General features: G+C 40.4%; 1 protein-coding gene across 4 annotated transcripts in view; it reads right to left on the bottom strand.

The window, feature by feature from the left end:
• Positions 1 to 14,586, bottom strand: part of CEP152 (centrosomal protein 152) — a 54,235-nt gene that overhangs the window by 13,941 nt on the left and 25,708 nt on the right. For all 4 annotated transcript variants that reach the window (XM_081169976.1, XM_081169975.1, XM_081169977.1 and 1 more), the window contains exons 12-19: positions 13,511 to 13,662; positions 10,412 to 10,610; positions 6,624 to 6,731; positions 5,355 to 5,485; positions 4,204 to 4,332; positions 3,944 to 4,079; positions 1,473 to 1,664; positions 496 to 759 (exon numbers count right to left, since the gene is read on the bottom strand). In XM_081169976.1, the coding sequence (XP_081026102.1) occupies positions 496 to 759; positions 1,473 to 1,664; positions 3,944 to 4,079; positions 4,204 to 4,332; positions 5,355 to 5,485; positions 6,624 to 6,731; positions 10,412 to 10,610; positions 13,511 to 13,662 (1,311 nt within the window). The remainder of the gene's footprint in view (positions 1 to 495; positions 760 to 1,472; positions 1,665 to 3,943; positions 4,080 to 4,203; positions 4,333 to 5,354; positions 5,486 to 6,623; positions 6,732 to 10,411; positions 10,611 to 13,510; positions 13,663 to 14,586) is intronic.

A 14,586-nucleotide genomic window follows, 5' to 3' on the forward strand; every position in this document is an offset into this window, starting at 1 on the left:
TCTGTCTGTGCAGGTGCTTAAACTCACTGAAATCAATGAGATATAAAGTAGCCCAACTGTGCCCAGGATTAAAGCAACAGATATTGACCCTTTTCCCATGTAAAATGTGGTTGGCTTCAATACTAGCCAACTTCAAAATCAGGAGAGAGAACCAGACGATAGGAGAATGCAAGCCTGAGGCTTCACGCAGATTCAATCTAGATCAATCTGATTGTTTAGTGTTATGGTCTAATTTGCACATTAAAAGCTAGACAACCAGCTATCATATAAAGGTTTTGAACTCTGAGGTAATGAAAGTGTATACAGTCAGATTCATCTTAAGAACATGCTTTAAAATACATGATTTAGAACTGCTTATTAATCAGTGCCTATTATACACTGATTCAACTCTAGCGTGGCAATATTAAGAAAATGTGTATTATGATAACTATAATTTTTCTTGAACATGCTTTGGCCATATTTGGGGCAAAGCAGTATGTTGTGTTTGCTTGTTACCTGACTAGCAATGCTCTCATGATGCTTTGCTTCACAATCTCTCAGGGCCTTTTCCTTTTCTTGCAGTGCCTCCTGAATTAGTAGTGTCTGTTTTTCAACTGCTTCGGCAATCATTTGGTCCAATGATTCATCTGTGATGGTTAACAACTCTGTTTGGCCGCAATAATCATTGAGTTCCACAGCAGGCCTCTTTGCTTCTTCTAAAGCTTGATCGAGTCTATGTTGCCACTCTTTTTCAACTTCCTGAATAGCTCTGTCTTTGATCTACATGGAACAAATGATGTGGATTTTTTTTAGAGCACACTAAGAAACATCTAAATCAACCATCAAACATAAAAGCTAAATTTCATACTGTCAATCTCCAAAAGAAACAAAGTGAAATCAAGGCTTGAGTTTTTCTTTCTTTCTTTCATTAGAAGCAGAAAGAAGAGCACCTCGCCTTCAGAAAAATTCACTTGCCACGTGTGAAAACATTAAGCCAATGTTTTCTGAGAGCAAATGTAACAGCAGAACAGTGTGTAAGATCCTTGATCACTTAAGAAAAAATAAGCTGGAAATGAACACACAAATGAATACATACTAGAAAAGGTGGTGCCACCAACTACAACAAAGAAACAAATCTATTTTAGCACTTTTAAATGCAAGGAACAAATGGCAAGCTTCTGCAAGAGCCAAAGAATTCAGAAAGAATTCTTCAGTGTCTGCATAAACAGCATCCCAGAAGCAGTTCACTGTATACAGTGGTACCTCTGGATGAGAATGGGATCCGTTCCAGAGCCCCGTTCGCATCCTGAAGCGAACGAAAGACACAACTGCATGTGTCGTGTTTCGCCGCTTCTGCGCATGACGTCATTTTGAGCGTCTGCACATGCACGAGCGGCGAAACCCGGAAGTAGCGCAGAGCGCAACCTGAAAATATTCATCCCAGAGCTACTTCAACCCGAGGTATGACTGTATTAGTACAAACCCCAGCACACCTCTTTCTGTTCTCTCTCCCAGAGGGTCTTGACTATCATCACTTCATTTTCAATGTGCTGCTTCACATCAGATTCTTTTTCTCTCAGCCATTGGCTCTTGGTTGTTACAATGGAATTCCTGTGTTCTTCCTCTAGTTCAGCCCTCAGCCTGCTCAAAGAGTCTTCTTTTTCCTTCAATAACTGTTTCTTGAGCTAGGAAAAATTTAACAAGATTAGTAATTAACTTTTTGATAAATACAACAGCTTCGGAGCTAAACATCTGCAATGGTTTATCAGCTTCTTGGCAAAGAACAAAAGTATTAAAGCTGTTGTAATAGACACCACACCTGTTAGAATTAAAAAAGCTCTTCTCTTAATACTATCACTGGTGTGATCTTACCACTATTTATGTGGTTATGTTACTCTAGCATTTCTTACTCAAGGGGTTTCTCTTAGGCTGCAGTTCTATACACACTTTTGTGGGAGGAAGTTTCACTGAACACAGTGGGACTACTTCCAAGTAAACATGCATAGGATTATGCTGTTATTTAAAACAGTTCCCTGAATTCCTCCTTGCCAGTTCTTACATCTAAAACTTTCTCATTGCAAGCAATTCTCTCTTCAAATCCCTCTTCAAAACCAACTTTTCACATGGAGTTTTGGGCTTAGCTTCTTGATCCTTATGCCCACCTTATGCCCAATGAAATTTAAACATAGGTATATTTGCTTGTTTTCATCTCATGTTATTCTTGCCTGCCTGCAGGGTGGATAAAAATCAATGGTTTAAAAAAAATTGATTTTAAAAAATTTAAATCAGATTTTTTTTATTTAAATTGGATTTTTAAAATAAAATGCTTTTGGAGGAAAAATCTTTCTAAAGATAGTTTTCTGTTTAAGTTATGTTATAGTCCAAAGACTATTCATCAGGAAATAAGGATTTGTTTTAAGTTTTTCATGTATGCTAAAACTCAGTCTAAGATTGTTTGTTTTTTAAATTGTTTAACCACATCAGTTAACAAACATGGATACATATGCTATAATGTTACTGTTTTAGTTAAGTAAATTATTTAAATTGTTATTAAGGAAGTGATTGTTTTTCTCCTTCCAATAAAGCACTGCAGAAAAGTTGTCCAAATATAGTTAACTTATTAAACCTCACAATAATTTCATAATTATCTGTCTATGTATTTTTAATAGTATAACCAAATCAGTAATTTTTGATATAACTGTAAAAACTACTCTGAAAATTTTTTATTCCAAAAAAGAAACCTTCATCTGGTTGTAAATATGCAAGACTGAGTCTTTCTGTAAAAAAAATGATTTAAATCAAGTCTTACTGACTAGTGATTTAAATCAAGTCTTACTGGCTAGTGATTTAAATCAAGTCTTACTGGCTAGTGATTTAAATCAAGTCTTACTAACTAGTGATTTAAATCGTGATTTAAATCGATTTAATCTTAATCAAATCCACCCTGCCTGCCTGCCTGCCTTTAACTTCTTAACCCTGCCTTTAGTTTTCTCTGTTGTTGACTCACCATTGTCAAAGTTTCTAAGCACCTTGGAGCTGTCTGAAGTGTGTACACAGTTTTATGATTCTACAAAGAAATGGTCATTGATAGTGCTTTGGAATCAAATACTACCATAAAGCAAGATCACAAATCAAAATGCCTTTATAGACAACTTCCGTATGAAAGTAGGATGAAGGCCAAAAAAAAATCAATTCACTGTTATTCTGTACAACAAAATCCATCTTTCATATTTACATTTCTGATGGAGAAGAGCATCTTCAGATACAAAATAAAGCCGAAAGATATGGAACCAGCGTTTCTGCCAGAGTCAGAAATCAGCCACTAAACACGATTGATATACAACGATTAAATGTGAGTAAGGGGCTATGTATGATTTCACAATCCTAAGCATATAAAATTTGTATTGGAAAAGAGAAATAAAACTATTTAACTTAGGGTTTCTATTTGGTCCACAAATGAGTCTTTAGTCCTCATTATATATTTTAAGGATTGGATCCTGCAAGCACCCGATACATAACTTGATAATATGTTCACACAATCATTATATGTATGCAAAACTCTAACATCTTTAAAAGTGGAAAGCACTTAAGGTGAGTGAAATATAGCTCACCTCAATAAGGGCTTTCTAACTTTAATTAATATGCTACCATATTTAGACAGATGCAGATATAATGTCATAGTAAATGCCAACAAGAGAAGGATAGGGGTGATTCATGCTTGAGGAGGAAGGGACAGGTGGGAAAGAGTACATGATCCTATGTGGCCTATCTTCCATAGTTTAATTATGCTTAAGGAGCAGCCAGTGTTATGTCTGTTCTGCATCAATTCAGGCATTCCCAAACATTTTACTTAACACAAATTGCTGAGAGAATTTGCCTTTGTTCGGGAACCAAATCTGGTATAGTTGCTATGCAATCACCATCTCTGGAGTATTTTTTTTCTTAGGATTATTTCTGCTTCTACCTTCTCTTCCTTCAGTTGCTGCTTTTGTTCAAATTCTGCCTTCAGAGTGGCCTCCTGCTCATCTCTCTCTCTGCAGACAGTGACGTAACATTCCTTCACTGAGAGCATCTCTTTGTTCAACTCATCAATGACAGTCCTGGAAACACATACAAGTTGCATTTTGAAAGATAAAAAACCCAGCTCTTTTCTAATAAAACAGTGAGTCTGAAAGTGAAACAGTTTCGGGCAGTCTAACTTAGCAGGGCAAAAACAAATCTCACTTTAACTGTGTAATCTTCATTTCATAATCATAGGTGAGTTTTTCTCTCTCTGCAGCATGCCTTTCTTCAAGCTCTTCACAAAGCTTTTTCTTCATGTTCTCATAATGTTGCTGATAGGTTCTTTCACATCTGGGGATAGGAGATAGGAAGAGGAAAAAGCCTAAGAAATGATTTTTTACACACATACAAAGAGCAAAACAAATGAAGCCTGCAACCCATAAAGCATATGCATGCACGCACGCACGCACGCACGCACGCACACACACAGAGAGAGAGAGAGAGAGAGAGAGAGAGAGAGAGCAATTTCTGAGGTGGTTAAAGCTCAGGGGGTAAGAATTAACTCTCCTTTCCCCAACTGTGACTCCAACTGTGTCTGCTGTCACAATCAGGCTTCAAGGAAGGCTTCCACTGGCTAAAGTAGTAGGATTCTTTCAAGCTTAATTACATGTCACAATTAGACTTGAAAAAGTATTCTCTTAGCTATAACAGAAAGTTATTTTCAAGGCTGCTTGTTTGGAGAAAGTAGTGATCTTAAAATGCAACTTGTAATTCCTCCTGGTATGTCCCACAGAGGAACTTACGGTCTTCAAACAAAACATCCTGAAGGTCCCAGGCCACAGAGAGGTTAGGCTGGCCTCAACCAGAACCAGGGCTTTTTCGGCTGTGGCTCCAATCTGGTGGAACGCTCTGTCACAAGAGACTAGGGCCCTGCGGGATTTGACAACTTTCCGCAGGGCCTGCAAGACAGAGTTGTTCCACCAGGCCTTTGGTCAGGGCACAGCCTGACTCCCTCCTTTGGCAATCCTCACAGAACTTTAGCCTAATGGTTGCCATCAATTTGAGTTGAATTCATTTTATAATGAAATGATTTTAGAATGTTATACTAGTTTATTGTTGTTAGCCGCCCTGAGCCCGGCTTCGGCTGGGGAGGGTGAGATATAAATCATCATCATCATCATCATCATCATCATCATCATCTTCCTGGTGGTTGCAGCTGGAGGTGGAAAGCTAACCCTCACCTCCTTGGCTACTACTAGTATGGACAAGTCCTAATAAATATAGAATCCGATTTTCTAAACAGAGAAAATAAAAAAGTAACATTTATAGGCACATGCAGGACATTGTGTTAGCTTCCCACTCCCCCACATTACCTGTCAAGAGCTTCTTGCTTATCCCGATCAGACTCCTGAATCATCTGTCTCATTTGACTACATAGCTCCTGATTTGCATTTTTCAGTTTTTCTTGGTTTTCTATTAATTCCCGAATACGTGCATTAAGGCTCTGTCCAAACAAAAAATAAGAGAGGAATAATGATAAAAGGTCAATTTAAATTTGAATAATGCTCACATCTTATTAACATGTCCTGCCTTTACAGAGAAACATTTTATGGGTAACACTGCCAAAAGTGGCATCCCAGTGTAAAGTTCTTTTCTCTCCCAAAACAGGTATGAACATGTGTGTTCTAACACTGTGTGCATCTTTCCTTTTGCCAGTGGCAGCCAATGATGTGGGGTAGAAAACATATAGTGCAGTGACATCACAAAGTATTGTAACAATGGGTGCCAATCTGAACTTTGACTATGGTTTATTTCTGTAGATCATAGCATCAGTGCAGTTGGCATAAATTTACATAACAAGGGATCTCCTCAACAAATAGTTCGTATCTTAAATGTAACCTGGAAGGCATCAATAAATATTCTGACCTCATAATAAGATCAGCAAACTAATCCTGTGTTACCAGCATACATTATCACTTCCTGTGGGAAAGTTTTCTACAGACAATAGTCTTCTTCCAAAGATAAAGCCATGATTCAGGAAACATACAGATAACCAGCTAGTCATTTCTCATGAGGACTGTGTCTTTTCAATTACAAAATGGGCAAGGAACTTGTAGGATGGTACAATGGCACAAAGGAATAAAGATGTTACAGCACTCACTTGTTGAAAAAGACCTCTTCCTTCTCCATGAGGATACATGGGCTCAAAATAGTACTTAAAACCTCAGATTTTCAACTTGAGTAGCTCAAAGCTCCAACAGAAGCTCTTTGCTCCTCAATGACGTCATGGACCAAAGAATGGGTGAGAGATGCTGTTGCCTTGCTGGTACAGGTTATTGATGGGGAGAGCATAACTCTCAAACAAAATGCAAGGGCCCCTAACTTAGGTTCTGCTTCCTTCAGGATAGGTACCGTATATCCTCCCCTCCCTCATTTTACTTTAGTGTGGGTACTGTAGCAAATTACCATGCTCACTTTTGTCTAGACTTTTTATAAGGATCCCTTTACTCTCAGTATCAAGATATATATGCAACAGTATCTGTTTGCACTCTCAGGTCTCCAACATACGTAAGCCATTTTCTGAGTGATCCCATCCCATCCTACCCTTAGATGGAAAGAAAACTGACATGGTAAAAACCCACCTCAGTTTCTTGTTTCAAATCCTGATTTCCCTTTTTGAGCTTCAGCATTTCTTCAGAGACATTAGACTGTACGGGATCGAGTAGATTCTCTATATTTCTTCCTCTGGGCTAATAAAGGAGGGGGAAATGAGTTCAGACAACATATACATATACAGCAAAATAACTCTGTGCTGCCCCGATCCTAGAAGACGTAACAGTTTAAAGTACCAATACCAGAAAGGAAAAAGGGAGGGAGGGACTAGGGACTGCTAAATTGTCAGGTAATGAAAAACTTTGTGAGAGATGCCAAAGAAAAAGTTTTCATACAGCCACTTGTGAAGACACTCAGTACATGTCATCTGGACGAAAGCTAACACCGGAACGTTTGAAATGAATCAGAAATGAAGCCCAACACTTTCCAAAAGCGAAAAAATAAAAATGTAACCCCAACATGCAATACTTACCACTCACAAGGTGAGTTTGTCAATTATGCATATCAGGGTTGCTAACCTGTGGACCCCCAGATTTTGTTGGGCTACAACTCCCAGCATCCCTGGTCGTGCTGGCCGGGGCTGATGGAAACAAGTCCAACAACATCTGGAACGCCATGCTAACCATCCCTGATGCAAGTTGTTGGCGGAAAAAGAAAATACAAAGCACAGAGAGTACCAAAACACAGCTCACTTGGAACTAGATCCAGATAGGATTGTGTGTTATATACGTGCCTCTTTTTGCTGGCTGGTGCACAATAGGTTTATGCTAAGTGGAACAAAGCCAGGATTGCAAAGCACAGCACAAAGCCGTCAAATTATGTCCTAACACACTGTTATCCAAAAACCTGATGTAAGTGTCTGTGTTTTATTTGGTATGGCAGGTAATGCAACATGGATGCTATAGCAAGTAGGGCACACTCGTGGAGTTTTAAATATTAGGGCCAGCTGGGCAATTTTGGCAGAAGAATAACTATTGTCAGTGCTTCCCACATGACTTTCCAGGTCCAAGAACTGTCCAAGCAGCACAAGAAGCAACTAAATGATTCACATAACTTCCAAGTAAATATGTTTCAGCATCAAGGCAAAGGTTTCAACATACCCAGTACAGTCCATCAGCCAGCACTATCATATTCTAGCCATTTTATCCTAGGCCAGTAAACCAAGTTACAGAACTTAAATTACAGTACTCCATCATATTCTTAAGCAACTCTCTCATGTAAGCAAAAACATCACATACAGTTGTTCAGCACGAAGAGTGTGCTTTAAGCTAAGCACAGGAAATTAAAATAACAAAAGGGCCAGTGCATATAGCTGTAATAAAACTTGGCTCCTACCAAAAGGGCAGACATCAGTTTTATTAAGAAAATCACCTGTTTTATTCTTTGTGTAATATTATCTAGGACAGAGCTTTCCAAATTTTTCATGTTGCTGACACTTTTAAGACATGCATCACTTCATGACACAGTAATTCAGTTTTACTAGCAAACTGGGGGTTAAACTAACCCCTTTCAAGGCCCAGGAGGAACACAGGGAGCAATTCGTGCAACACACCTACACACCACAGCCAACACACTAATGTGTTGCGACACAGTTTGGAAAGCTCTGACCTAGGGCATTGCCTCCAACTACAATAGCAGCCATCTTCACCATCAGAGGGCTGCATCTTCCCATACTGTATAGGAAGCACATGGCTTCTCCAAATACTGAGTAGAATTCAACAAAGTTTTGCTCTGAACAGACCCAGTGAAATTAATGAGCATACTAGGTCCATTAATTTCAATGGGTCTACTCGAAGTAAAACTTTACTGAACACCACCCATTAATTCACCAGCAGTACTGCTTAAATATTGTTTACCACATCCACCTAACACAATCCAAGATGGTGGTTTTTTTCTCTCCTTTTGGTTCATACCTGGTTAAAGCAGTTGTTAAGGAGGGTTGAATAAACATGAGGACTAATCAAATCCAATCATCTGACACAAATATGGGGTGTAATTATTATAGCAACTATATTGAGTCTTTGTATTCAATACGTATTGCAACTACAAGTTCAATAATACCATCCAGGAGTTGGCAACACTTAGCCCCTGATTTCTGGATGATCTAACCACCTACAATCATTTACAGTCTCATAAACTAAATTCCAAAGTGTAACAGTATGAACTACTTTCATGTCCATAATTATTGACCACTAAGTTTGGGTTTGTTTGAAATCCAATCCAAGTTTTAAATTTAATGGGGGGGGGGGAATGCTGGGTACCCCCAAGAGCAAATTAGCGTAAGTGAGACATACAATATGCACAAGATAGGACAGAATAAGTAAGACAATTCAGTAGTCTGGGATTCAAAAGTCATGGGCTGTTCCATCAGCTACTTGATCTCAACTAAGCACTCATATATTCAAATGTACCAAACTCTACCCAGGACCAGCTGTAAATACTAGGGGTGCCAACTTGAATGAAATATTGCAGGTGCCCAGGCAAGCCCCACCCCACATAGCTGATCACATGACACGGTGCACACACACCATTTGAATGGCAATGTCCATCAATATTTTATTGCAGGGGCCAAAGCCCAAATGGCCCCCTAGGTGTTGGCTCCTATAAGGTAAAGGTAAAGGGACCCCTGACCATTAGGTCCAGTCGTGACCGACTCTGGGGTTACGGTGCTCATCTCGCTTTACTGGCCGAGGGAGCCGGCGTACAGCTTCCGGGTCATGTGGCCAGCATGACTAAGCCACTTCTGGCGAACCAGAGCAGCGCACAGAAACGCCGTTTACCTTCCCACTGGAGTGGTACCTATTTATCTACTTGCACTTTGATGTGCTTTTGAACTGCTAGGTTGGCAGGAGCAGGGACCGAGCAACAGGAGCTCACCCTGTCACAGGGATTCGAACCGCTGACCTTCTGATTGGCAAGTCCTAGGCTCTGTGGTTTAACCCACAGTGCCACCCGCGTCCCAGGTGTTGGCTCCTATAGTAAACACTTAAATCTGCTCTCCAAGAGGCCTTTACTCTTGAGGAGCCCTTCTTCACTGGACAGCTGCCTGAACCTGCATTTTCTGGCATCTACTCTCTCTGGCATTGGAAGGCTGCTCAAAAGAGGGCTCTTTTGCCACTGTTGAGTTCCATTAGTGCAGCTACAAGGACACCCACACTACAGTTGAGGCAGCAATGGGTTGAGCTGAAAACTACAGGACATCTATGGTAGCATCTGCAATGAGTGTAGATTGTCCTTGGCAATTCTGGGAAGGCTCCTTATTAAGGTTTTGTCATCTAGGTCCTTATCTTGCATCACAGCCACTGCTTAGAAAAGGATGACTCTGGGGGAAAAGGAGGTGGAGATGACCCAGAGGGCTACAGCAGAAGCATCTGAGACAAGAGTCATCATTCAATGGAAGAAGAACCCGGGCACATCTACTACTGGAGTTTTAAGTTTCTTCATAAATTTGGCAGGACGTGAGTAATGCTTTTGAGCTATGGGGAATAGAAACAGAGATGAGAAAGCTAAGAGGAAAAATGGAGAAACTCGAAGATGAGTGGCAGTAATCAAACAAGTAATAATAGAGAGAAGAATATGGGCATGGTGGAAAAGCTGAAGAAAGGATGTATGAGAAAAGGCTCAGTCCTGGCTGAAGACAGGAAGAGGAGGAACCTAGGGTCACAGGAATGACCCAGAAGTTTATCACATGTTTCTTGACTTCCTGGGCAATTGGTAGTTATAGCCCAGGATACTGGATGTCTCGTTACTCCAATTGAAAAGAGAAAACTGAAAAGTATATCAATATTTCAAAACGCACACCACAATTAAAACAAACCTCATGCACATTTGTTTTCACTAGTTGCTCCTTCAGGTCTTCAACTGTTCTCTGGTAATCATCAAGGTCACTCTGTAACCGAGAAATGCGGTTCCTCTTTGTTTTGTTACTATTCAGTAAACGTTCTAGTTCAATCTTCAGCTGTAAGATGATCTCATCTTTAGAAAATTCTTTATCTGCTTCTTTAGTCAGTGCAGCGCTGTTGAACATTACCAAGGGGGGGGGGGATAGTTGCATTAGTAGCCTATAATTATTGCAAGACTTTGAGATTCTGAGCCACTTGGAATTATTTTATGTACTAAGGCTGCATCCTAAAGTTCTATTTCAGTGAGACTTCCTCCCAAATAAACAAGTCGGATGAGGCAAACAGTTTTAGCTGTATGTATCCTTTGCCTTTCAGGTTTGCTTTGAAGCAGCAATAGAAGTTGACCTGGTATCTGGTTCTTGGACTGTGTATTCTATTCATTGCAGAGAGCTCTAGCCTTGCAATTCTAGGATGCTATAACTGGCAACAGAGTAGTTTAAAATGGACTCACTATAAAAGAGTTTAAGGCACCTGCTTACTTAAACGACAAATGAAGAGCTCACAAATTCACTTTTGCATGTAGATATTATAGGATATACGGATTACCCTTCCAGTTGGCTTGTGTCACTGGGGCCTCATTTTCAACTTTCCCTGTAACTGATTATAGCAGTGCTAGCCATTCAGTTTTTTACCTAAGGAGAGTAATAACCATCCTGTTTATTTTAGTTATTTATTGCATATATATATATATATATATATATATATATATATATATATGCTTTCGTAGATTTTCACGGGTACAGGAATGCAGGTTTTGGTGTCTTCGGGTGTCTTCCCGTGTAAGAGTTGGGGTGTCTAGGCGACGTTTCGACGAGGTCTCACTCGACGAGTGAGACCTCGTCGAAACGTCGCCTAGACACCCCAACTCTTACACGGGAAGACACCCGAAGACACCAAAACCTGCATATATATATATATATATATATATATACCACTATGCAGGTTTTGGTGTCTTCGGGTGTCTTCCCGTGTAAGAGTTGGGGTGTCTAGGCGACGTTTCGACGAGGTCTCACTCGTCATCTTCAGGCTGGTGCTTTCGGCTTCTTGTTACTGGAACAGAGCAGGATCTCAGTGTTTGAGTTCCTATAAATACTGTTGAGGGGGTGTGGTGTATAGCCTCCAACGTTCTGGGCAGAGAGGAAGTTTCCAGGTTAGTGTGCCTTTTCTTCTTTTGTTCATTAATTACTTGAGGGATATCTTGAGTGATTTCTTGAGTGATATTCTGAGTACCACTTAGGAGGGTCGTTAGGTGTGGATTAGTTGCTAAAGCTTTCGTGTCTTGACCTCTTGAGCTTGTGAAGAGTTTTTTCTGAGAAGATGGCTGTACTGCACTTAGTTGTGCTCTGGCTTGGCTTGCAATCCCTACACAGATCTGGCTGGCATAGGGCACAAAACCACAGCTCGCCCCTATACACGAAGCCAAGCCAGAGCACAACTAAGTGCAGTACAGCCATCTTCTCAGAAAAAACTCTTCACAAGCTCAAGAGGTCAAGACACGAAAGCTTTAGCAACTAATCCACACCTAACGACCCTCCTAAGTGGTACTCAGAATATCACTCAAGAAATCACTCAAGATATCCCTCAAGTAATTAATGAACAAAAGAAGAAAAGGCACACTAACCTGGAAACTTCCTCTCTGCCCAGAACGTTGGAGGCTATACACCACACCCCCTCAACAGTATTTATAGGAACTCAAACACTGAGATCCTGCTCTGTTCCAGTAACAAGAAGCCGAAAGCACCAGCCTGAAGATGACGAGTGAGACCTCGTCGAAACGTCGCCTAGACACCCCAACTCTTACACGGGAAGACACCCGAAGACACCAAAACCTGCATTCCTGTACCCGTGAAAATCTACGAAAGCATATATACCACTATATATATATACACACACCACTCTGTTGCCAGTTATCGCATCCTAGAATTGCAAGGCTAGAGCTCTCTGCAATGAATAGAATACACAGTCCAAGAACCAGATACCAGGTCAACTTCTATTGCCGCTTCAAAGCAAACCTGAAAGGCAAAGGATACATACAGATAAAACTGTTTGCCTCATCCGACTTGTTAGTCCAACACTAACCATTACGCCACACTGGCTCTATCAAAATCTCAATTTTCCCCATAACTAATTCTAGCAGTGCTACCCATTCAGTTTCTATCTAAGGAGAGTTGTGAACTCATCATATGCCCACCTAGTCCCTTCCCTCTCAACTTTCCAAGGGCTAATAGAAATTGCATTGTTTAGACATTCTTCGATCTGGAGTACCATTTAGAGATTGTCATCTAGCTATTTGGTATCTTGTTTTGCTATACTGCTATTATTTTATTTAACATTTTCATCGCTGTTTTACTGTTATTTTTGTTTTATTGTATGCTGCTTGAGGGCTTACCCAAGAAGTGGCTTATAAACTGCAAAACAAACAAGACCAAATAAACTTGCCCTAAATTTTTGGTTCTACCAAATGAACTTGCCCTAAACTTTTGGTTCTACCACCACAAATATAGCTCAAGCTGTACACCTTCAGCTTGCATATTTTTATGCAGGCTTAAAAACAAAGCCTTAACACCACACTACATGGCAGCCTTAAACTTACTAATGAAGGTTTATACTGTATCTTTACATCAATCTTAAACACAACTATTACAAGTCCATTCTCTTCTTATGAAAACCACTGCTACTTTGGTAATAATCTACACAAGAAAAACGAATAGAAAGCAGTAACGGTTGTATTTTACCCAAAAGTACAAGTATGCAACAAAAACATGTATCACACAGGTACATTAATAAGGGGAATAATTTTAGGGGTCCAGGGAATGAGAAGGCAACAACTAATTCTTCAGAATTACTAAAGCTAAGTAGATATGGACGTGAACAGTCCCTTGGATAGCAGACTACTGCAAGCCCCATGTGAAAGTGAGATTTAAATTTTAAAAACATAATAGGGAGATATGATACTATTTGGACAACATTTCAGTATTAGTCATTTTCAGATTAGAAAGCTGTTCACCCAGTACCTGTTAAGTCCAGTTTTCTTTTTAATACCCAAATCTACATAAGAATCAGTCACGTCTACATTCAATTCTCCACCTGGGTCACTGAGAAACACACCATGTTTCGCAGCAGATTCATATAAAACCAATTCTTCTTTAAGTTCCTTTAACTCTTCCTAAAATACAGGAGTGAGGGGTGGAAGATAAACAAATCCAGAATAGGTTAGGAATATAGGCCTGCTAACATTTAACCAATTATTATGAACAATTAATGCGAGTCCAAAAGATGTGCAATCGCGCACAGCGCCGAACCCAGAAATAACCGAAAATGTCATGAAGCATGTCACTAAAAGGGTGGAATGGGAGCGGGATTTGCTTATACATGCTGGGCACAGGGGCTTGGAATGGAACCCCCGGCAAAATGGTTGTTGACTGTTGTCAGGGAACTGCCATCAGCTCAGAGGCGAGAGGTGGAAGGGCAGTCATGTTATAGGGAACCTTCGAAGATCTTGCGAAGCAGCTCCTCCTCTGGCGAGGAGGAAAGCCCCACCTCCAGTGGAGAGGAAGTGGTGGGACCAGGGGATGCTAGGGAGAGACTCAACACCAAGCCTGAGCAAACCGGAGAGGAGGGAAGTACCCCTTTGCCAGCGCCCATTCTGTGCAATAGATTTCGGCGCAGGGAGGGGAGGAGAAGGTTGGGGGTCACGCGACTGTTATGCTGGGGGAGGTACAATGACCGCCCACTCCCAGATTCTGCTAGCAACTGAGCCAGACATGGACTTGCGGCACTCTTCACTGTAAATAGTTTTGCACTAAGAATAAAGCCTGGAAAATACAGGTTGGAGTCTTGCCTGTTTGCTCTTGAGCAACCACACTACCATCTGACAACTGTAGTCACAGCTGAGTGTGCAGTTAAGCATCTGTTTAATTTCTTAAAATACCTATATATGACAATGATGATCTGTAGTCCAAATAAAGTGAAACTGGTAAGATATATATATATATTATTGTCATACCCTTGCCCCATGTTGGGAACCAGGTAGTATCTGATCAAAGGAATTTACTTTATCAATGAAACAGCTTCAGGGACTGACAGACAT

Source organism: Podarcis bocagei (genome assembly GCF_964188305.1).
Source record: "Podarcis bocagei genome assembly, chromosome: 14".
In the NCBI taxonomy this organism is placed as follows: domain Eukaryota; kingdom Metazoa; phylum Chordata; class Lepidosauria; order Squamata; family Lacertidae; genus Podarcis; species Podarcis bocagei.